General features: G+C 41.2%; 1 protein-coding gene across 1 annotated transcript; it reads left to right on the top strand.

The window, feature by feature from the left end:
- Nucleotides 1-261: 261 nt before the first annotated feature.
- On the top strand, nucleotides 262-22432 carry LOC125888262 (POU domain class 2-associating factor 1). The gene is made up of 5 exons (XM_049575513.1): nucleotides 262-350; nucleotides 10064-10191; nucleotides 19219-19258; nucleotides 19385-19677; nucleotides 21902-22432. The coding sequence occupies exons 1-5, from the start codon at nucleotides 335-337 to the stop codon at nucleotides 22337-22339; spliced, it is 915 nt and encodes a 304-aa protein (XP_049431470.1). The 5' UTR covers nucleotides 262-334; the 3' UTR covers nucleotides 22340-22432.
- Nucleotides 22433-23297: the final 865 nt, after the last annotated feature.

The following is a 23297-nucleotide window of genomic DNA, read 5'->3' on the forward strand; positions in this document are numbered from 1 at the left end:
GGATATTTCACTTGATTTTCATTATTTGTCTGTGATGCTTTTGAATATATCCACATCATTCTCCTTTATGTTTAGTCATCTTAATTTCTGTTTCATTGTGGCATTAGCTCAGCCTGTTTTTTTCTCTTTTTAAAATGTTTTATCTGCTGTAGTTATGATTCAACTTAAATAGTATCAACACTGAAACTAGATGCACATGGGAGATCTGCGGTTAGAGCGCTGTGACATCCCAGGGGGATTGTTAGCTAGCTGCAGGCTGTTATAAAGCTCGTCAGACCACCCGCCACTTTGATTTTCTTCACTTTAACTATATGATATAATCCACATAAGCAGTATGCACTGGGAGAAATGTAAGTACAACACATCATTGTTGTTTTATTTACAGGATGCACAGTGACTGTAAAATTCTCATGCGGCTTATACTATATTATTTTGTATAAAATTATTATTATTATTATTTACTTGATAAATAATTTTAAATGTGCTTTGTTTTTATTAAAAAAGCGGCAGAAAGTTTTTAAAATTTTAAACGAATTGTTCAAATACAAGTTTCGCCTTTGTGCATATTACATTTCATCACTTAGATGAGGTAAACATAATAATATACATTTTGTACTCATGCCATGCAGTCCAGTACGATAGCCATGCAATGCATTTGACTTTTGTAGAGCATAATTGTTCTTTTTTTCTTCTGTGTCATTTAAAATGATAATCTGGGTGGATATTGTGGATCCAAGGCTGCTATTGAGAGAAAAAATTAGATTTAGCTTAACTTGTTTGATTTTTCGCTGCTGTATTTTGAGACAATTGTAATGAATTTTCATTTTATTTGAGCGTTTGCTAATCAAAGATGTAGAACTCAAACTAACGGACAGATGTGTCCAGCGCTCTGTTGTTTCTCCCCCCATATCGAACGTGTCATTTAGAAAATTGACTTGGAAGTTTGAGTCTGGGCCTTGTTTGGTTTTTTTTGGAAAACTTCCAACAGAAGGAAAGAGAAATATATGACATTTTTTCCCGTTGCTTCCTGTTGGTGTCTAACTCTTTTGGAAAGGGGAAGGTGGTCATTTGGATGTTGGCTGTGCGTTGCTATTGGTCTAATCTTGATATGCAAATGGCTGCAGGCCTTCGCCACAGTAAAACACTGCACAGCTGTGGAGCTTCCTCTTTTCTTGTTGTTTGAGTCCCTGTGCATGTGCCGTGGTGATTGTTTGTCTGTCTTTGTGTGTTCATGTGTGATTGTTTAAACCAGAGAGCGATGAAAGACAACATCGTCTTCTGTCCGTTTGAGTTTCAGGTCAAGGTTTTGTACTGTAGCATTTACTGGAACTTAGCACCTATTGCAAACCCTGTTACTGCAGCTTCCTGCATGTCAGGTACAGTTTTTCCACAATAAAAGTTCTTTAAATATAAAAAGGAGATAAAAAGTCCTGGATTATGATATTTTTGTGTCTAAACATTTGGACTTAGACTTAGAAAAAGCTCATTAACTGGACAGAGTTTCAGTAGATTATTAAAGATGGATGGGGTCAGACCCTAAACAGTGATTGTGCAATCATGGCTTAGCAACTGTGTCTAGCCCTCCGCCTTTCCATAACCAAAATCACCAACAAATTAACACATTCTCACTTTGACCTCGTCACATATCGATGTTTGGTCGTGGACTTTCTTGTCAAGATATGATGTGCAAGATAACCTGGGTGAGTTGGTTGGTCAACCTCTGCCTGTTACACGCATTGTCTGTTTTTAAAATACACTTCTGTTTTCACAGGAAATGTGCAATTTGCATACAGTCTCCTTCAAAATAATAGTGCTACGTCAGTGCAACACCCCAAATTGAATTTTTTTCAAAGCAGATGGTTGGCTTTAGGACAAAAGAACAGGGTTTGGCTTTATAATCTTACAAGAAGTGAACACCGGTCTCCTAGGTGAAAGTTGGTAGTTGTTGGACCCATCCAGCACCCCTCTCATCCACCCTATTCTACCACTGGCCGAGTATCATGCCCACCTGAAAGGCAGACTTCTTTTGTTGGTGTCTGACTCAGTGACTTCAGAGTGAGACCAGGATGAACAAAAGTATACACGGAATGGATTAAGCATTATGTTTATCTCGTATAACTTAAGCTGCAAACATTAGCATGTTAGCAAGCTAGCTTACTCACAGTAGTCAGAGCTTTTCAATAGCTACTGACAGTTGTAATGTTTTATCTCACACAGGCCGAGCCCTCTACTGGACTGTTTGGGTTATACTCCCATAATCACAAACACGCATTTGCAAACTGAGAAAAGCATAAAGATAGCCAGCAAATCAGGATGCACCTACTTGAATATGTGCAGAACACTCAGTGTATAAGGAGGTGAATCCCACTGTCAAGCATCCTACACCCTCCTCAGTGAGCGGTGTAGGAGTGACAGGGCCCCTTCAGCACATTCTCACTCTGACTTCGTCACATATCAATGTTTAGTCATGGACTTTCCATTTCTGAGATATGACGTGCAGGGTGCCATGTCAGCTTCAGCCTGTTACATGCATTGTCTGTTTTACAAAGTACTAAAAAAAAGTTTGAGTAATAAATCTGAGAATGTTTTTGCAGGTTGCACATGTACAGAAACCTTGACAGGCGCAGAAACAGTAGCAGTTGGGACTCAGCTAACTGTCAGTTGTGTTTCCAGTCCCTGTTTCTGTGGAGCATCGTGAACTCGTCTGTGCATAAATCACACCGTTCTGTTTGTCTAAAGAGGCCACTTAGCCTCTTTGACCTGTACAGACAAATTAATCAGCTGCAGATAAGAATCTTAACAAGATACTGTCAGACCGCCTTCAGCCTAATAAAGAGGTCAAGTAGGGGGCTGAGAGAGAGCAGCAGTCTGGACCACAGGTTACCCTCCTCTGTTGATGGGAACAGGAGTCGCAGTAACAGGCTGGTAACTGGAGGGAAACTTCAAACAGGAAAAGTCACAGGAGGCATGTCGTCGAGGCTCCTCCAGATTCAGTTGATAAGATGATTGTCTCTCACATGCGCTCATCTACTGACACAAGCAGTGTATTGATATGGATAGATCTATTTGCATGTCTAGGGATATATGTACAAGTACAGCAATATGTAGGTGTGCTGGTGCATGCATGTGTATACAACCTGGAAACCGTAGCAAAACAGTGCACACTGTTTTGAGATTGAAGGTGCCCCAGTTTCTATACTCTGTGTGTCTGCAGCATGGGTGGTGAGCAATACAACAACGTGGATGTACAGCCTGTAGTTCGAGCAACAGCCTCGAGAGCCAACGAAATTCCACTGGATGACGTGTTTTGCATCAGTTGATGTCATCTGGTGGAGTTTCACCTGAGGGGAGGAGGGATAGTTTGATGGTAATTTGACATGTTATCAGCCAAGTGGCAGACTTTTTCCAACTGATACTCAAGCAGAACTATTGTTGGATCATGTCCAGACACCACCACCAATACTTTCCACTAATATGTTGAAGTTTAGACAAACTGTGTTTATGCTGGCTTCAAAGTAAACCAGCACGGCCAACTGAGCATTGATTATTTATTTTGGGTTTTCTCACACAGGTAGTTTTCCTCTTTCCTCTGCAGCTCCACTCTTCAGTTACCAAAACCAAGCCCAGCTTAATAAGATCTTGTCAGCAGCAGTAAACTGAGTGTGCTGACTCGCTGTGGGGGGAGTCAACACATATTATGGCACAACTAAAAATTGAAGTGTGGTGAACCAGAGCGTCATAAAACCAACAATATGACCTGTGTGAACAAGCCATTTTATTTGTACATCAGGCTCACCACTGGTACAACTGTACCCCCACAGGCCCTCCTTAACAGTCAGAAACATGCAGTTGGCGTCAAATGAAGCTCTAATGATAAGTATTAAATCACTTTTGACGTAATGGCTGCAGGGTGTTCCTAAATTCCACCAGTGGAAACACCAAACATCAAGACACATTTAAACCAGACGTGGGACACTTCTCTTCATGGCAGTCTGACTTCTGACTTTAAACCAACGTGAGCTAAAGCTAATTATTCCTCAGAATCAGTTTCAGGGTGCCATTACCTGCAGACAGCTTGTTAGCAGAGCACTGACTCTGAACTGTTCAATCTACTGAACTTTTGATCCCTTATTACGATCTGTCACATTAAGATTAATGTATGTGTGTACAGTGTGTGTGTGGCATTAAGACAAGAGCGCATTTTGTTATTTCAACATATGAGGAGACATCTGCCAGCAGCTGCTCACGTCTCTGCAATTATAGTCAGAACCCATAACAGTCTATGTGTACAGTAACTGTCATATAACAACCAGACTCTTTCACTCTTCCTTTAACTGACTCAGACGACACGTTTGTGTTGAAATAAAGACACTTTACTTTAAAGGGACAATAGGAGGTAACAAAACATAGCAACAAAAAACTGCAGTTTACACTAATCTGTGCTGTAGGCTGCTGCAGTATGTGTCATGACCTGTAGCACAGTTCATGACACATCCATTTGTTCACCAAGGTGGCTGCAGTTTGCTGCGACTACAGGCTGCAGGACACATTATACGTCCTGTCCACACTATGCATTGTTAGCCAAGCTAGTGGCCGGGCTCTTTAAATAACATTGTCAGTCTGTATGTTGGCTGGCGGTTGGTCGATCCAACACTTTGGTCCAGACTGAAACATCTGAACAACTATTAATTGATTCCCATGAAATTTAGTGCAGACATTCATGATCCCCAGAGAAGGAAGTCTAACAACTTTCATGATCTGTTGTTATTTTTTTTTGTGACATATCCTCATAACTATTGGGTGGATTGGCATGAGATCTGCTACAGACATTTAAGGTCCCTGAAGAAGTGGTTCCCAGCTGGTCCAGCCACAGGGTCCACCCAGCAAACATGGATGGACGTGATCACGTCAAATCACAACTAGTCCGATCAGGCCCAGAATATGACCCTATCACAACCAATTACTTGCGCACGGACGGACCAGCACAAGTCCGAGAGAGCCCAGTGAGGTCGTGATCGAGTCATATCATGACCAGTCACATCAGAGACTATCACCCTATCTCTATTATATATATGTACTAATTAATGTATTTATTTATTCATGTGATTTTGTGAAGGCGTACAAAAACTTTTCAGATTGCGACCGAGGTTTGAGTCTTCTTGGCGACTGGTGAAGAAAGTGGGCCAGATCAGGACGTGGTCACCAAGATGTCCTCTTGACGACATAAATTGGACGGTTATGTGGTCAGTTAGGGTCATTAAAAAGCCGTCGAGGTGACGTCTTGGTGAGGACGTCCTAGAAATGACGTCTAAAACATCGCCTATTTGGCTGTGATTTAGACTAGTCCAGAACGTCACTGAATGACGTCAACACGACGTTAACTGGACATCATTTGGCTTGCTGGGCAGATTTCTCCTCAGTTATGAGTTCAAGGTCCACCGAGTTTGATATGTTCAATGACATATTTGCGTTTGGCCATGTCATTGAGCTAGTTTGCTGTCTCTGTCAAGTCGTAGTCCACTAGTCACTCACTCTACAGCAGGAAACAACACTTCAAAATAAAAGCTCTGTGCCAGAAATTCACTGTACTTCAAAATACAGTGTGTTTTTAACAAACTTGAATTGTTAGCGAGTCACTTATGGTCCATTCAGAATGGACCCGTGACCCACTTTCAGACCACAACCTACCATTTGAGAACGACTGCCCAAGAGGATAAATTCAGTTTGGTGATCCTCTAACCTCTCTCCTCTAACCTTTCGTCTTCCAGCCTATTCTCGCTTTGTCAGTGATTTTGGCATTAGTCACTGACACCAAAAGCCACCTTTCGTGGTGTTACGATACGCTACCAGTGGGCTGGATGACATCTGTTGCAGCAGTATGATAATTGGACGGTCAGTGTCATGCCATAACACAGACTGACGGCACCTGTCACAGCGGTATGATATGCCACAGGACACCTAACCACCAAAACCTAACCACCTGCTTTTGTTGATGTCCCAGTGTTGGTTGCGGCATCCCTGAACTGAGGATACCTAGCATGTCATATGTAGATGTGAAAGTCCACTGACAAAGCAGCGATATGTGACGACTTGAACACCTCCTCACATCCTCTGTTCAAAACTTTAATTTTCCAGTACTTTATGGTTAATGAACTCATACCTGTAAAACTAAAGGCATCCCCTACCTTAGCTGTAGTTTGTGTTTAATGCCAGTAAGCATATATTAGCATGCTAATGGTCTGAACTCGAGGCGTGGGTTTGCCATTACAAGGTTTATTAGTCAAGACTTTGATCCTTTAAAATATATTTTCCCAGCCTTATTGATGAGTAAAATAAAAAAAAACCAAAAAACTAATGAGAGTTAATTAGTTACGCAACGCTATTTAGTGACTTAAATATCATGAAAAAACCTTTACATGATGAAATAAACTCATTCAGTCCAAAATATTCCACCTACAATTCACTGATACAACTACTAATGAATAATACATCAACATTATTTGAGTTATTCTTACATAATAGCTCATTAATCTGAGGACATAATAGCACATGTAAATAATTTCTCTATATCAGTGTCACATAAGTACAGGTGTTGTGGGAACCAGTCCTCCCAGTTCAATCCAGCATACCACGGGCTAAACCAGTGGCTCCCAACTGGTGGGTCGCCATCCAAAAGTGTGCCGCATTCTGAAAGGATTTATTTTGAAGTGCAGTAAATTGCTGGGACAGAGCTTTTATTTTGAAGTGTTGTTTCCTGTTGTAGCATGAGTGACTAACAGACAGCAAACTAGCTCGACGACATGGCCAAAAGCAAGTACGACACCGAATATATTAAAGTGTGTGGACCTTGAACTAATGACTGAAGAGAAATCTGGACCCTGTGGCTGGACCAGTTGGGAACCAGTTGGGAACCAGTGGGCTAAACTGCAGTACACATTCAGTAATTGTTGTGCAACACTGCTGTGAAAAACACAAGACAATGTTCGAGTTGGGAGGGTGACGGTGAAAGTCAGAGTGATGGAGAGTCAAAGTGTAATTTCACTCATCTTTCAGCCTGACTCACAAGTGTGTGTGGCATTCACACGAGGTGTTGTGGTGTGTGTTCAGAGATCACCCCCCATCTGCAGACAGCTCACACTGCTGCAGTTCAACATGGGGGAAAATGCCATTACTCTCAATGGCTTTGTAGCCCGAGGCCGTAGCGCCTGGTGACATTGTTCACAGTTTTACATGTACAGTACTGCTGCTGTGAGTTTATTCAGAAGAGGCCCTCTCTGTCAGATCAGATTTCCTGTCATGCTTATACTTGCAGGGAGTCACTGGTTGTAAACATTTTGAATAGTGGGAGACACATATAGCCTGAAGTGTCTGTCAGCGTGGCTCCACAGGACACTGACACCTGATGTTTATCACTGGAATATTCAAATCAATACAACTTTATAAATACACATCTTTATGATGCTCGGCTCATAAAATAAACTGTTTCCTCTGGTGAGTGCGCAAATTCTTTAATCAACAGTAACAACAACCAACTAAATATTACTAACATTATCGGTTTAGTTAGATATGAGACATGAATAATGTTAATATTGTTATTATTATTATTGAGATTTATTTTATTACCAATATTAATTTAAACCCGTATCTATAACACATTAAATATATACATAAAACATTATAACACATGCAGAGTTGTGATAAGCCCTCATAATGATAAACAACTGCCTTTTCAATAGTAAACAAATTCCTCTTCCATAGTAAACAAATGCCTCTTTGATAATGAACAAATTCCTTTGATAATAAACAAATGCCTCTTCCATAGTAAACATATATCTTTGATAGTAAACAAATGTCTCTTCTTTAATAAACAAATTCCTCTTCGATAATAAACAACTGCCTTTTCAATAATAAACAAATGTCTCTTCCATAGTAAACAATTGCCTCTTCGATAATGAACAAATTCCTCTTCCAAAATAAACAAATGTCTCTTCCATAGTAAACAAATTTGTCTTCAATAATGAACAAATTCCTCTTCCAAAATAAACAAATGTCTCTTCTTTAATAAACAAATGTCTCTTCTTTAATAAACAAATTCCTCTTCGATAATAAACAACTGCCTTTTCAATAATAAACAAATGTCTATTCTTTAATAAACAAATGTCTCTTCTTTAATAAACAAATTCCTCTTCGATAATAAACAACTGCCTTTTCAATAATAAACAAATGTCTATTCCATAGTAAACAATTGCCTCTTCGATAATGAACAAATTCCTCTTCCAAAATAAACAAATGTCTCTTCAATAGTAAACAAATTTGTCTTCGATAATGAACAAATTCCTCTTCCAAAATAAACAAATGTCTCTTCAATAGTAAACAAATTTGTCTTCAATAATGAACAAATTCCTCTTCCAAAATAAACAAATGTCTCTTCTTTAATAAACAAATGTCTCTTCCATAGTAAACAATTGCCTCTTCGATAATGAACAAATTCCTCTTCCAAAATAAACAAATGTCTCTTCTTTAATAAACAAATTCCTCTTCGATAATGAACAACTGCCTTTTCAATAATAAACAAATGTCTGTTCCATAGTAAACAATTGCCTCTTCGATAATGAACAAATTCCTCTTCCAAAATAAACAAATGTCTCTTCAATAGTAAACAAATTTGTCTTCAATAATGAACAAATTCCTCTTCCAAAATAAACAAATGTCTCTTCTTTAATAAACAAATGTCTCTTCCATAGTAAACAATTGCCTCTTCGATAATGAACAAATTCCTCTTCCAAAATAAACAAATGTCTCTTCAATAGTAAACAAATTTGTCTTCGATAATAAACAACTGCCTCTTCAATAGTAAACATATATCTCTTTGATAGTAAACAAATGTCTCTTCTTTAATAAACAAATTCCTCTTCGATAATAAACAACTGCCTTGTCAATAGTAAACAAGTGTGTCTTTGATAATAAACAAATGTCTCTTCAATTGTAAACAAATTTCTCTTCAATCATAAATAATAAACAAATGTGTTTAATAAAAACCAGATGTGTTTATGTATGGAGGTTTGGGTTATATTGGGTCTCAATGAAATAAACCAATGAATACATCACTATATAAAGCCTGCAGGCTTTAGGTGATCATTTGGAAAGCAAAGCTCTTGCACAAATACACTCAGGACGGCCCAGATGCAGGTGACACAGTCTTAAGGAGTCCTTTACTATTTTAAAATGCACAAAATCCTCCTTAAACAGGGAATTAGAGACCAGAGCTTCTGACTGACAAAGTTTGCTAACATGAGGTCTGTGTTCGACTGACGAAGGATCTGAATAACCTGCATTTCCTCACATAGACCCTAAGAAAGGGCGTCATCACACCCTGATTGGCCCAGAGAAGAAATGCACCAAGCTGCTCTCAATTCTTAATTAGCAGTCAGTACACACACCCTGAGCAACAGGTGATCTGAATCACCCTCCAGTCAACTCAGGGGAACTGTGACACTCAGCTAAAATAAACTGAAAAAAAGGAGCAGGTACCAGATAATGGGCGACTACTACATATTGTTAAGCTGTTTAGGATGGACATGATAAAGTTTATATTATTGCATGAGCAGCTGTTACATCATGATCCTTATGCAAGGGTCACAATATTTTTTAGATGCCATATGATTCTTAATTTATACTCGCAATGTCTTTGTAATTCTAATTCTAACTATTTCAGATACACAAATACAACTCTTTAAGTATTTCATTAAAAAATGCATCTTTTTTTCTGCCCTGCATAATACAAATGACAAAATACATAAAAGTAACTAAATTTCTAATTGAAATACATTTAATACTCTGCCCATATTTGCAGATGAAAGGAAGGTTTCCATAGTTTTTCCTCACTGTGATGTCACATGTTAAAATGATACAGGAGATACAGATACATATGTATGTATGCATAATAACCTTGTTTAAAAATGAGAGGCCAGTGTTATTTCACATCAGTGTCTGGTTTAGTAAACAGATATGGAGCACGTAATTAACAGTGGATCTCTCTGTCTTTATTTCTCTGCGTCTCTAGCGCCACCATCAGCCCTGGCCAGGTCCAGACCGTACCAAGGTGTTCGAGTCAGAGACCCGGTCAAAGAGCTGCTGAGGAGAAAGAGGAGTCTGGAGCCACACAGCACCAAGGCAGCGCCCCCTACTGCAGTGAGTCCACCAAGACACATGACACATGACAATAACATACATTTACATGATGCTTTTTATCCTGCTCTTTTTTTAAACTCAGTTGCGAGATAAATGAGGTGTACAGTGAAGTAAAATAATGATCAACAACACCTTAATTCTTCGGCAACATTTACATAGAAATACATTTAAACAAATCATGTCTGATTTTGGGAACATGTCGGTCCACCCTTTCCAAAGAAAATCCCTTCCCAAAAAGCCCTGCACATACTGGCACCACATGTTTCCCTGCAGCTGTATCACAGCATCATTAGTCATTAAACAAATAAGTGCAGGAGGAGCAGCAGTTGCAGTATGGAGCAATGATTGCTCAGGATTATGAGCTGTTGGACTAATCAAACATTTCAGACCTGTGCTTTGTGAGATTTTCAGAAACTGGAAATATGAAAATATAGAGGAGGGGAAATAAAAAGAGTCAGAATTACCTTTACATTTATTTGTCTGAGAAACAAAAGCACAAACAGCTCTTGTCAGGGGGCTCGGACAGTCACAGTGAGGTGTTTCACTCAAGCTCATGAACTTTTGTTGCAATAGTTTGCATGACACATGACATCTTTTTTCTGGGATCAATTCTAAACACCACATTGCATTTCTAATTAGGCGTTCTGATGATATATTACCATTAGTCTCCAGGCTAGAATTTTTCTCTCAACAGAGCTGTCATGAATGGTGTCAATAATCTTTATGCTATCTGCAGCAAAGACGCCGCTGCAGAGATCAAAGAAAAGCAGCTGAACTTCCAGATGCATAAAGATGGCTGTAAAAGTGGACCTTGTCGAGCAGCAGCTCTAGATTGTTCTGAGGGGAGTAACTTTTCCAACTGGCAAATTATTGAACAAATTATAGATGGCATGTTCAAGAGCTGAGAGGAAGGGCCCTGTTGGGGCCATCAGGATGTGAGCAGTCAGGTCCCAGGGCCTATCCCAGAGCAAGGGGGGGTTGTCCTTATATAATCCAGGTGTTTTTCCATGACAGTTACAGCCATTCCCTGCATGGCTCCAGGGCTGGGCACACAGCCCTATGCAAAATTACTTGCAGCCTTGCCAAAGAGCCCTCCCACTTGCTATTTATTACGCCTGCTGCACGTGCACACAAACACACACGCACATATGTGCAGACTCCCCTCACACACACCCACTGATAAGAGAGAGAAAAACATGACGCAGCCCTCGGTTACTAAGTGGAGTTGTAAGTTATCTTCTGATGAACTGGGAAATGTAATTGATAATTCTCATCTTTCACTGTGACAGCGTTTCTGTGGAAAGTAGAAACCTGCTTTTGAAACTGGACACTGGAGATCGTTCAAGAGCTCTTTAACCTCAGCTCGCTCCTGTGTTTGTGAACAAAATGTCTCTGTGTACTTTTGACCTTTGAGTTTAAGTTTGTTTTTCACTCAGTGGCGCATTTGGTGCCCGAGGCAATTTTTATTTTATTTTATTTTCTTTCTCTCCACATACACTGCTCTCAGTAGTGTAGTGGTAGAAGAGCGGGCACCAGAGAGCTTTTGTCATTTTTGACATGATGATACAGCGTGTTTCAGGGTTCAGAGAAAGCGGGATTTACACTTGTGCATCAGCTCTATGCAGACCCTACGCCGCAGCCTACACATGTGGTATACACTGTTGTGAGCATTCATACTTGTGCAGTGGTGTGTCTGTGTCACTCTGCAGTTACACCTCCAAAACACTAGTTGGCGGTGGGGTTTCTGTGAAATGCTGTAAAGTTTAGTTGATTCAAAACACACATTAAACACACATTAAACATGACTTAATAGAGACAATTTCAAACACAAGTACACAAATCAGCTTCACTATAACTCGCAGCATTCACAGACAAACACTTATCTTTATCTGGACACATTTTCCCCACAAATACAACACGCTAACGTTATTAGCACAAGCCTATAGCATTTTACATTGTATAAATTAGCCTAGTGGCTAGTGGACTTTTCCTCTACTCATATGAAGCCAGGGACAATAGACACATTTAACAAAGGTAATGGTACAAAATTTGGCTCCATTACAACTCACAAGGTTCACTGACAAAACAACTGTCTTATACTGAACACGTTTTCCAAACAAATACAACATGCTAACATTATTAGCACAAGCTTATAGCATTTTATATTGTATAAATTAGCCTAGCGACGAGCAGAGATTTCCTCTGCTCATATGAAGCCAGGATAAATCACACACAAGACTTATAAACCCACTACGTTGGTACAACACCGATAATTGACAGTTTTTTACATTCAACAACAAACGCACATTGTTTGGTTTAGCCGGCACATGCACATGGTTGGGGTTGGGGTTGGGCAACAAAGGCACATGGTTGGGTTAAGGAAAGTGGAACAAGATTTGGTTTTTACAATCTGGGAAGTGAACACCAGCCTCCAGGTGAAAGTTGGTGGTTGTAGGATCCATCCACCACCCCTCCCACCTGCCTTCCAGCCCCTTAACTTATGTTGTTGTCCCTCCGTGTTTCCCCCTGACGCCACAGGAAGCCTTTAAACAACAACAGTGACTGGCTGCGTATCATGCTGACATAAAAGGACGTTTTTTTTTTGTTGGTGTCTGACGCTGAAAGTCACTGACCAAGCTGTGGTTTTCAGTGATTTTGGAGACAATGTCTGTCTCCTAGACCGAAACTGGAAGATGGTTCCACACAAGAGGAGCCTGATAGCTGAAGTCTTTGGCTCCTGTTCTACTTTTAGTGACTCTAGGAACCACAGGTAACCCTGCATTCTGGGAGCACAGTCATCTGGACGGATAATAGGGTACTACAGTATGAGCTTTGTAAAATATGACAGAGCCTGACTATGTAGAGCTTCGTAAGTGAGGAGAAGGATGTTGCAAGAAGCCAGTGCAGAGAAACTGAAACAGGAGGAATATGACCTCTTTTTTTAGTTCCTGTCAGTACATGTGCCGCAGCATTCTGGATCAGCTGGAAAGTCTTTAGAGACCTGTTGGAGCAACCTGGTGATAAAGAATTGCGATAATCCAGCCTGGAAGTAACCAATGCTTGGACTAGTTTTTCTACAACTGTTGTCTTTTCCTGGATTTAAAGGCTGCATTATTGTAAAGTGATGTATATCCTGAACTTACCAGACTGTTCTAGCTGTTCTATTATTTACATTTACCCACTTAATCATTATATCCACATGACTGATGATAATTTATCAAAAATCTCATCAATATTGATGGTCAAAAATACTGTCATATTTGATTTTTCACAGATTTAAAAAAAAAAAACCCTAATGTGTGACAAGTTAAAGGCGTACTATGCAGGATTTGCCCTTCACAGTTTCTAAACACCACATTCAGACTTGGCCCCTCCTCCTCGGCTCAATGAAACTAAAAAGAGCAGCGTTGGTCAAGCTAAGAGAAATATAACAATATTTTATAATTGTGTCATGGCAGTCACGTTCAAAAGCACAAATAAACACACCCACACCTCCGCACAGCCCGGCAGGAAGGCACCATATTGCTCATTTTTGTGTGAATTCAGCCAAAGCGCATGCTTCATCCTGTCCGTTCGGCTTCTTTGTTCTGTCTCTGTGTGTGCATGTGGCTCAACCTCGCCCTCCATCAAACAGTCACACAGACCTGCAGCTGCCATCCACAGAGCAGAGGACAGAGACGGCCGGTCACTACATTTTTAAGTCCCCTGAATTTGTGCTGCTATTAGCAGGAGGCTACACACCACTACCCAAATGATGACACCCAGAAACATCCCAAACAAACCAAAATAAGAAGAAAATACAGACAGAGGACAGGTGCTGATAAGTGATGATTGAGAGGGATAACTTTTGTGTGAGTCTGTATGTTGCTTTAGAAATGCTGGTGAGCACATTTTCTATCTTTAGACAGAGTCAAATTAGCTGATTTCCTCTGTTTCAGCGAACAGCCAGCTTCATATTTACCTGACACTGAATCACTGTTCATTGGCAAGAAAGCAAATAAAGATGTTCCCAAAAATGTTTCTTTAAAAACAATTTAAAGAAACATGATGTAGGTAATTTAATTCATTCATTCATTAAAATGCCAGCAGGGCATTTCCATGTTAGGAAACTAAAATTACGGCCCGTGGTCGTGTCCCTCTGTGCACCAGTCCATGTCTGTGAAAACATGGACGCTTCACACACATCTTCCCCACGGCAGCACAGAAGACAGAGGGACAGTTGGACGGAGAGATGGAGGGATGGAGGGATGGAGGGATGGACAACCCAAAAACATAATACCTCTGACTACGGCTGTCGCCAGCGCAGAGGCATAAGAGTAGCTTGCAGCATGTTTTTGACAGTGAGAAACTGGGACACTAAATCCCACTGTGAAAAGTTGTGGATGGTACCAATGGAAGCGTTCCTTAGCGTCCCCATGTTTGGTCCCCCCTCTGTTGGGGTACCTAGCACACAGATCTGGTACTAAAAGGTGGAGCTGTGAACACTGCAGTCTGATTGGTCAGTAGAGGACGGTCACTCTGCTCAGGGCTGAGTTGTGTCTGGTTTTGAGGCTCATGTAACCACTGTTCATACTGTGGAGAGTTTTATTAGTAAACTGTAACTATAAAATGAAAGGATGTTTTGCTGCCTCTCACAGCAGCTGGAGTCTGAGAAACAATAACTTCATTCACTGGGCCGACTGCCGGCAACTTTTAAGGTGGAACATTTATTTTGTTCTGAAAATGTCGGCGTGCAGCCTCGTTCTGTGGACGATAAACGAGGTGCAGACTTGTCACCACTGATGAGGAAAAACAGAGAGTGCTGGACGGAGCAGTGAGTGGCCTAATTCGGAAAAATATTACTAAAGAATGTTTTAAGTGTAATTTCTCATCACTATGAGCACCGCAGACACAAATCCATTCACTGCTGTTGTATCAAAGTGAAGGCAGAGTTTTCTCAACAGCAGAACAAAAGGTCTCCCTGGCTGTATCACTGTTTGGGGTGAACTGTCCCTTTAATGTCTGACAGTTTCCCACTTTAAATCAGAGGGCAGGTCATTTATATGCAGATTTGCTGAGCCAGATTTAAACAGCAGCAGGCTGACATAATGTGCACTGGATTATTGTTTAGACACAGAGCTTTGGTTTGAGATCCTTGTGTTTGCCACAGTGCTTTGTTGGAGTGCTCTCAGTTTACAGTTAAACACACCCAGTCAGCACGAACATTACCACAAATGGTATTAGGTTTATTGACGTTATTAAAACTGAACCTACCCTCAGCCCTGAAGCAATCCACTGTCTCTTTAAAAAAAAGGTTGTTTACTTTCAGCTTTTTAATATTTCTTGGTTCATCTCTCAAAGTCTTGTGACCCTCAACACTTGAGTAAAAGTGACATCAGAGGAGTTTAGTCTTTGGTGTAATGACAGAGTGCTGTAATTCTCCGCCTGCTGTCAAAGCTGTAACACTAACCAGCTCCTCAGAACCTCTGCGGTTGTTCAGGCATCTGACAGCACATGCCCTGCTGCCTCTGAACATGCCCTGCTGGCTGTCTGCAGGCAGGTGGATGCACAATTTCACTGCTGCTGGCGTCAAGCGGCACCTAAATACTGACACTAGCTGTCAGTCAGCACCGTCACTGCTGCCGGCTCTATTGTTCTTTTTCACTGATGTCTCACTACAGATTCTTCACTGTTCTGCTGCTTGCCACACACTCATCCTTATAGGGACCATACAGAGCACATACACTCCTTCATAGGTGCATACAGATGTCTTTCAAGATTATACACACATGGTTCTGCACAATGGAAATCTGGGTGTGCAAATGCAACACATAGGGAGGTAACATAGGAAGCAGGGAGACTGACAAAATGTCCATTGGTAATTTAGTTTCGTCTTCAGCTTCACTAACGTGTGGAGTGCCACAGGGATCTATTCTTGGTCCTATTTTGTTTTTATTATCGGTCATTTTAATGGGGTGTCCTACCACTGCTACGCTGATGACACCCTAATCTACCTGTCCTTTAAGTCGGATAATGTTTGCTGTCTGAACACTTGAATGGAGTGTTTCACTACTATTAAAAATAGATGACTTGTAATATTCTGCAGCTGAACTCAGACAAGACAGGAGTAATAATCTTTGGCCCGGATCACTTAGCAAACAAATTACAACTGTTTATTGGTCCTCTGGCAACTTCTATAAAATCTACACTCAGATATGTAGGCATCACTTTTGATTCTCAAGTGAATTTTGAACCACATGTCAATAATCTCATTAAATCCTGCTATGAAATATTATCAATATTAAATCAGCTGTGTCTTTTGCTGACCTCGAAAAGTTTATTCATGCCTTCTCACGCCTTGACTACTGTAACACACTGTTTACATGCCTCAGTAAATCTTCAGTAGCTCGGCTTCAACCAGCGCAGAATGCTGCAGCACGTATTTTAACTGGGACAAATCATACGTCACATATCACCCCGATTCTCGCCTCACTTCATTAGTTGCCACTAAACGTCAACTTTTAAAGCTCAGCATAGTTTAGCTCCAGTTATATAGCTGATCTTCTGACGACCTGTGCTCCAAGTCCTGACCTGAGATCTTTAAGCCTGCCCTCACTTGTGATCCCTAGACCAAAGCTGGTAACTAAAGGTGACCAGGCTTTTGCCATTGAGGCCACTATAAGCAATGGAATTCTCTGCCTGAGGAGATCAGGCTGGTGAGCGCATTACCTGTTCTTACATTATTGCTCAAAATATATTTTTATATCAAAGCTTTCCATTTTAATGCCTGATTTGTACTGTTTTATTTCCGTTTGCTCTCTTTTTGCCTCTGTACACACTATTTTTCTTAGCTCTAAACATTTTTTCAAGCCTTACTTGGCTTATTTGAGCTCTCTGCTGGCCCCTCATACCCCTTTCCCACCAAAATTAACTACATTCAAGATTCTGGGAACGTTGGTGCTATCTAGTGAACCAGCCCACGTTTTCACCTGTTTTGTGCAGAACCTCTGTTATCAAGGAATGTGTCATCAACAGAAGGCATTGCACAATGCACTGATGACTTCTCATTTTACTTCTCTACTATTGACTTCTCTATCCTCTCATTCCAACCTGCAGAATATGGCATGCCAACTGATGTCATCACAGTTCACACTGCAGGTCAAGAAAAACCTGCAATTTATATTCATTTTGGTTGAAAGGGTCTGAACAGTTAGAAATTAGGTGCAAAATGTGCGTCAGTGTGCCAGTCATAAATGATAGTCCCACCTAAAACAAGATACCTTAAAAGTACCCTCATATATATTTTTTCTTTTAGCTTGTTTTTGTTGTTCAGCGCACTTTTTTTTTCTGGATAAATGGTTAAATGTCCAGGTATTTCCAGTACAGCTAAGATTTATCAGATCTCTATCCATTCGTGTAAAACACTGGTTCTGAAAGTTTTAGGATCTTAAGAAAATAATAACCCCACCCTCTCTCACTGACAGCAACAAACTGTTCAGGTGTAAGACAAGCATGTCTGTTGTGCCTTCAGGGAATATGATATCCACTTACGCAAACTGATCAATTATTAAATTGCAGCTTGGAAGTTTCCAGTTAATTGCTGTGTGTGATAGACTGTCAGCCACTGTGTGTATTTTTTCTCGTTGGGGTCTGACGTAGGTTATAATCTTGTGGATCACAGATATGTAATTAGGAAAAACCATTTCCAATGAGAAACGTAAATATATGCTGATGCAATGATATATACAGTATGCCAATAAATAGGTTGGCAGTTACAGAACCAGCCCTGCCCCAGTGGAAGACAGAATTACACACTCTAACTTATATTTTATCTATTCGGCAGAGCTTTAAAAACAATTTCTGGCCCAGGCAGGCAAAATGACCTGGCCCAGCATTGGCCCAAACTTGGCATGCTGGAAGAAATAAGTTGGGCCGCATCCTGCTGCCTTAGTTGGCTGAGACTTGGGATGAACAACACCCCAGAATTGAGGCAGATAAACTGGCCTGAATCTGCCTGCTGATACTGCCATCACTGGGCCATAGACAAAAATGATCTGGCCCAGTATTGACCCAAACTCAGCATGCTGGAAGAAGCAAGTCTGGCCACTGATTAAGTCAGCTAAGACTTGATGAATGATGCCTCAGAATTGGGCCAAATAAACTGGCCCTATACCAGCTGCCAAATTGCCATCATTGGCCCAGTATTGACCCAAACTCGGCACGCCAGAAGAAATAAGTTGGGCCGTGTTTGGTTGCCCGAATTGGCTAAGATGTGGCATGAATGACACCCCAGAAGTGAGGCAGATAAACTGGCTTGAATCCGCCTGCTGACACTGCCATCACTTAAAAATGACCTGGCTCAGTATCAACCCAAACTTGGCACGCTGAATGAAAAAAGGCGGGCTGAATCCTGTTGCCAATCTCAGCTGAGACTCAGGATGACTGATGCCCCAACATTGGACCAGATAAACTGGCCTGATTCTGGCCGTCAACACTACCATCACTGGAGCATTGTCAAAAATGACCTGACTCAGCACGCTGCAGAAGTAGGTTGGACCGTGTTTGGTCGCCTGACTCAGCAAAGACTTGACATGATTGATGCCCCATAATCGAGCCACATGAACTGGCCTTAATCTGCCTGCTGACACTGGGCTGTAGTCAAAAATGACCTGGCCCAGTACTGACCCAAACTCAACATGCTGGAAGAAATCATGGCCACGTTCGGTTGCCTGAGTCGGCGGGATGAATGACACCCCAGAATTGAGGTGCCGCTACCACCTTAGTTAGACATGAATCAGTTAATAAAGATTATTTTGCACGCAACAACCGTTCAAGACTGTACCTGTGTATGAATACACTGACAAAACACAAAACACACTTTAATTATAATCTCAGCTCAGCTGCTGCTCACACCTGGACTCGATCTGTACAAGTATAAATACTGCATATTTATATATCAACATTACACTATAGCCTATTCTACAGCAGCAACGTGTGCTTGTGGTTCTACTGCAAATTACTGATGTGCTAAATTCACTTTTCTTTTAGGATGTGGTCACAAGCAACAACCAGTCATCATACACACAAGGTAATTGTTCATTCAGCTGCATCTGAGAGTTACATGATGTATTTATTAAACTGATTTCTGGAAGTAGAGCATGTGTCTCTGCCTGTCTCTGAAGACTTATGCTCGAAACTCCTCTTTCAAAATCAGGCATGTTTGGCCCTGATGTTGCCGGCGGCTCCCCAGCTGAGCCGCCGACTGCAGTCGCTGATGGAGGGCTGCAGTGCGCAGGATGGAGAGCTGCACCACCTGTCAGCAGCACCTGCCTGCAGCCTGCTGTAACATCCTGGTCGTCATCTGAGTACAACCAGCAGGACCCTTCAGCTCAGACTCTGGCCTACCCAGCAACCCCCACCCTCACTGCAGATGTGTACATGCAGACTCTGTGTCCCAGCTACACCATGCTGACCTACACACACACACCATTGCTCACTAACTTTGGGGTGAGTAGGAGAAAACTCTGCATGTGATAATTTATTTATTTATTTCTTCCCATTGTGAGTCCAACAGTTGTTACAGGAGTAGTCTCTGCTCTGCTGGTTTGATTGTGTGGAGCAGAGAGAAGCTGTTAATGATCATGGGTTGATTCCAAAGGACACACCCGGCAGCTGCTGAGCTGGACCGATGCCCCAGTTCCTCTCTGCTCCACTCTGTCAGCCTCCTAATGCAGGTGCAGTCTGGCACTAACAATCCTGCTGCCTCAAAGAGCCACATCACATCAAATACAGCCGACTACCTGCAATTATTTATTTGCGTCTGAGATTTAAAAGTCATTTAACTGTCATGAGAGAGATTCTATGCCGCGTATTCATCAGTGAGTGAAGTGGATGGAACACCAACATTGTATGAAACATGCTAAGGACACAGATGGACAGTGAAGAAGGGGTTATGACAGGGGTGTAAATATAGACATTGTCGGCAATGCAGTTGCACTGGGGCCCGTAGAGAGTGCGGGCCGTTGCAAGTGATTTAGACTGCCACCTTGGAAATATACCTGTGTTTAAAGGTAAATGATAAATAAAAAGAATATTAATTTAAAAACGGAGCCATTTGCTATGTATCCTGAAGAAGGCAAACCCATCTGTATCATGGTTTTCTTTTTCTTTTATTTACATAGTCAGTCGCTATCTAAAACAAAATTATATGCTTTTTCTATATACATATAAAATCTATGAAAATACTGTAAAAACTATTTAATTAAATCATTAATTTCTCACTTTCTACAATACAATACATGCACGATAGTGTGCACTCTGACTGACACGTTAACATGTAACATAACGGTTAAAAGCAAACATGCTAACATTAGCTAACTGGTAATGTTAACATCCCTGTTAGCTGTGGCTGTCATGAGGCCAGAGGCTGGCGACTCTGTGACGTTTGTCAGTGCAGCCAGTTTCATGTTCATTGCGCTCATTGTAACGTCAACAGGATGTGTTTCTTGACATGCAAAAAAAACCATCTTCACCTCCTAAGACGCCGTGTCCTTGTATGAGAACATCGTATTTTGGGTTTACTTGACAGTATACTTCATTTTGCTTAACTCAGACCTGTTGTCCTCGTTGGTAGACACTTTTTGTGCCATCTAGTGGTAGTAAGAGCACAATACACTAATCCATGTAAAACAAGATGGCAGCCATCTCTGACAAGTCAGTCTGCAGCTGTTTATTTATGATTCTTAATGTTAGTTGTTTGATATGGCGACAAATTTGACCAATTTCAGCAACAGTAACAAGACACAGTTAATTAGGAAGTACTCTTTCGAGGACATTGAGACTTTATTATTGTTGACAAATGTTAGTTTTTTATACTTATCGGGTCCTACTGATCCCAAATAGCTAGGAGAGGTTAAAATTGCATTCAGAACACAAGTTCGGGTCTGAGGAGGTTAAAAATACATTTTCAAAAAATCCAAGATGCTTTAGTCCAGCCGAGGGTTTGGCCGCCTGGTTTGCAGCTGAGGTGCTTCTTGCATGCTCTTACCCCTACACACTGGTTGTAACAAAGGTATAAATGGCAAATGCAGTGAAGTGAAAACTAGGTCGCTGGCTCAAAAATATACTAGAGTAAAGAGTAGAAGTACAGTATTGCAAAAGGAACACAAAAAATACCCCTGCAGTGGGGTGGTTAGAGGGTTAGACCAGGATGACTGGTTGATCGGTTCCTGTCAGATCATGTCTTTGAGGCCCATTAATCAACACTGCATGGACTGGTACAGGATTGCAGCCTGGTACTGACTTAAATAATCTGATTGCTAAAGCTTGTTAAGCAGTGGTGCCCCCAGAAATGCTTAATGTGGGTGGGCAGATGGGGCCTCTGAAAGTCTTAAGGAGAGAGTTAAGAGACCCCTTTAAAAATGACCATTAGAGTATTTCCCTTGCCAAAATTAAGCCTCAGTTTGCGGTGTTATTTAGCCCCCTTTTCTGACAAGCTAAGTCAACATAGTTGGTTCCAGTGGATGCCTTAGGTTGTCTATTCATACATGATACCACTATGATTTTGCTAGCTTATAGAATAAGACTCTTACAGACTCTTAGAGTAATGTTGTTAGCATTCTGTGGCCTTTGTGTTAAAGGGGGCACTTGGTTGACCAAAGAAAGATCAAGACCAAATTTCTCTAGTTGCTCAATCTTTCAAACATTTCAGTTCTATTTCTTGTTGTTTCAGACCATACCTGTGGCCTCCACACCAGGCTCCCTCCCTCAAATGGATCTCCCAGACTCAGGGTTGACCTACCTCCCCTGGGCCCAGCCCATCACCACCATATCTACCATGCCGAACCCGGGGGTCCAGTTCGCCCCCGGCTCTACAGCCCTGCCAGCTTCACCTCTGGTCCACATGCCCCTGTCCATGTCTTTGACCACCATGATTCCTCAGCTGGATGCTCAGGGTGTAGATCATCCTCATCCACAGATACTGGACCTCCCGCAGCGTTCAGAACACCAGCTGGACCCTGAGCCACAGGGCCAGTCTCTGGATGAAGATCCAGGAATAGAGTCGGACTCACCGAACCTCCTGGATAAACTTCTGGAGGATCAAAAGGGTGACGGCGGAGAGGAGGGCAAAGACTCGTACAGCAGCTCACTCTTTATTCCGAGTGTCTAAAAATATGAGTGTTCGTGTGTTTGTAGAGAGCAGCTTTTCTTTCTGTTTGCTTCTGAGGAGCCGTCATTAAAGGATAATTTGGGTTTATTACAACTTGAGGCTTCATTTTGTAGCTGTGGCTATAATTTACATTTACTATGACAGCACTGTACTCACTGGAGTAACTGTAGAGATTGTTGCTGAAAAGAATTCTTGGAGAAATTATGCAAGTCTCACCAAATCCTACAAGCCCCAAGATTGTCTGTTTGACTATTACGTTGTAAAAATTAGTTTATGCACCACTAAAGCCAAATGAAAGGGGAAAACTCAGATTGTGTCAAACTAATGAAGCCTTTTGGTGTTGCAAGACTGTTTTTAAATACGTGTGTAAGATATGAATGCTTTTCTTAAAGTATGATTGATTTATTTTCATGTTAGAGGCTTTGTGCAGCAAAATCTGTCACTGAAAAACAGTAAAAACATGCTACTGTCCCAGTCAGCAGGAGTTATCTCAGACAGTTGCAGTTTCTCGAGACACAGTGAAGTGCCGTCCATCTCCTCGTAGCCTTGAGGCGTTTGTACGAGCCATAAAATCTGTCATTAATGCTGTCAGTTAACAGGAGCCTGGAGGACTGTCACGTGTCCTGCACAGCTGGCTTCCTGTTTTTCTAGCTGATGATTTGTATCAAACCAGATGAAGAACTGGGGTCACGCAACTTAATGATAGGTTACTAAACTGACTGTGAGTTTCTGTTTGGACCAGCTGAACTGACACTCTTCTTTTTTTCTAACTTTTTTTTAATTGAAGAAACAAAGAACATGAGGTCGTCATGGATGTTACGAAGTCAAATCACAGTACATTTTTGCATACAGTCTCACAACAGTGACATTCATGCACACTCCATTTCTCAATATTTTGCACATTTTTCCAGCTCAAGCCTTAAAATAAAAGTATATGTTCCCTTACAATATTATAACA

The sequence above is a fragment of the Epinephelus fuscoguttatus genome, linkage group LG5, assembly GCF_011397635.1.
Source record: "Epinephelus fuscoguttatus linkage group LG5, E.fuscoguttatus.final_Chr_v1".
Lineage (NCBI taxonomy): Eukaryota > Metazoa > Chordata > Actinopteri > Perciformes > Serranidae > Epinephelus > Epinephelus fuscoguttatus.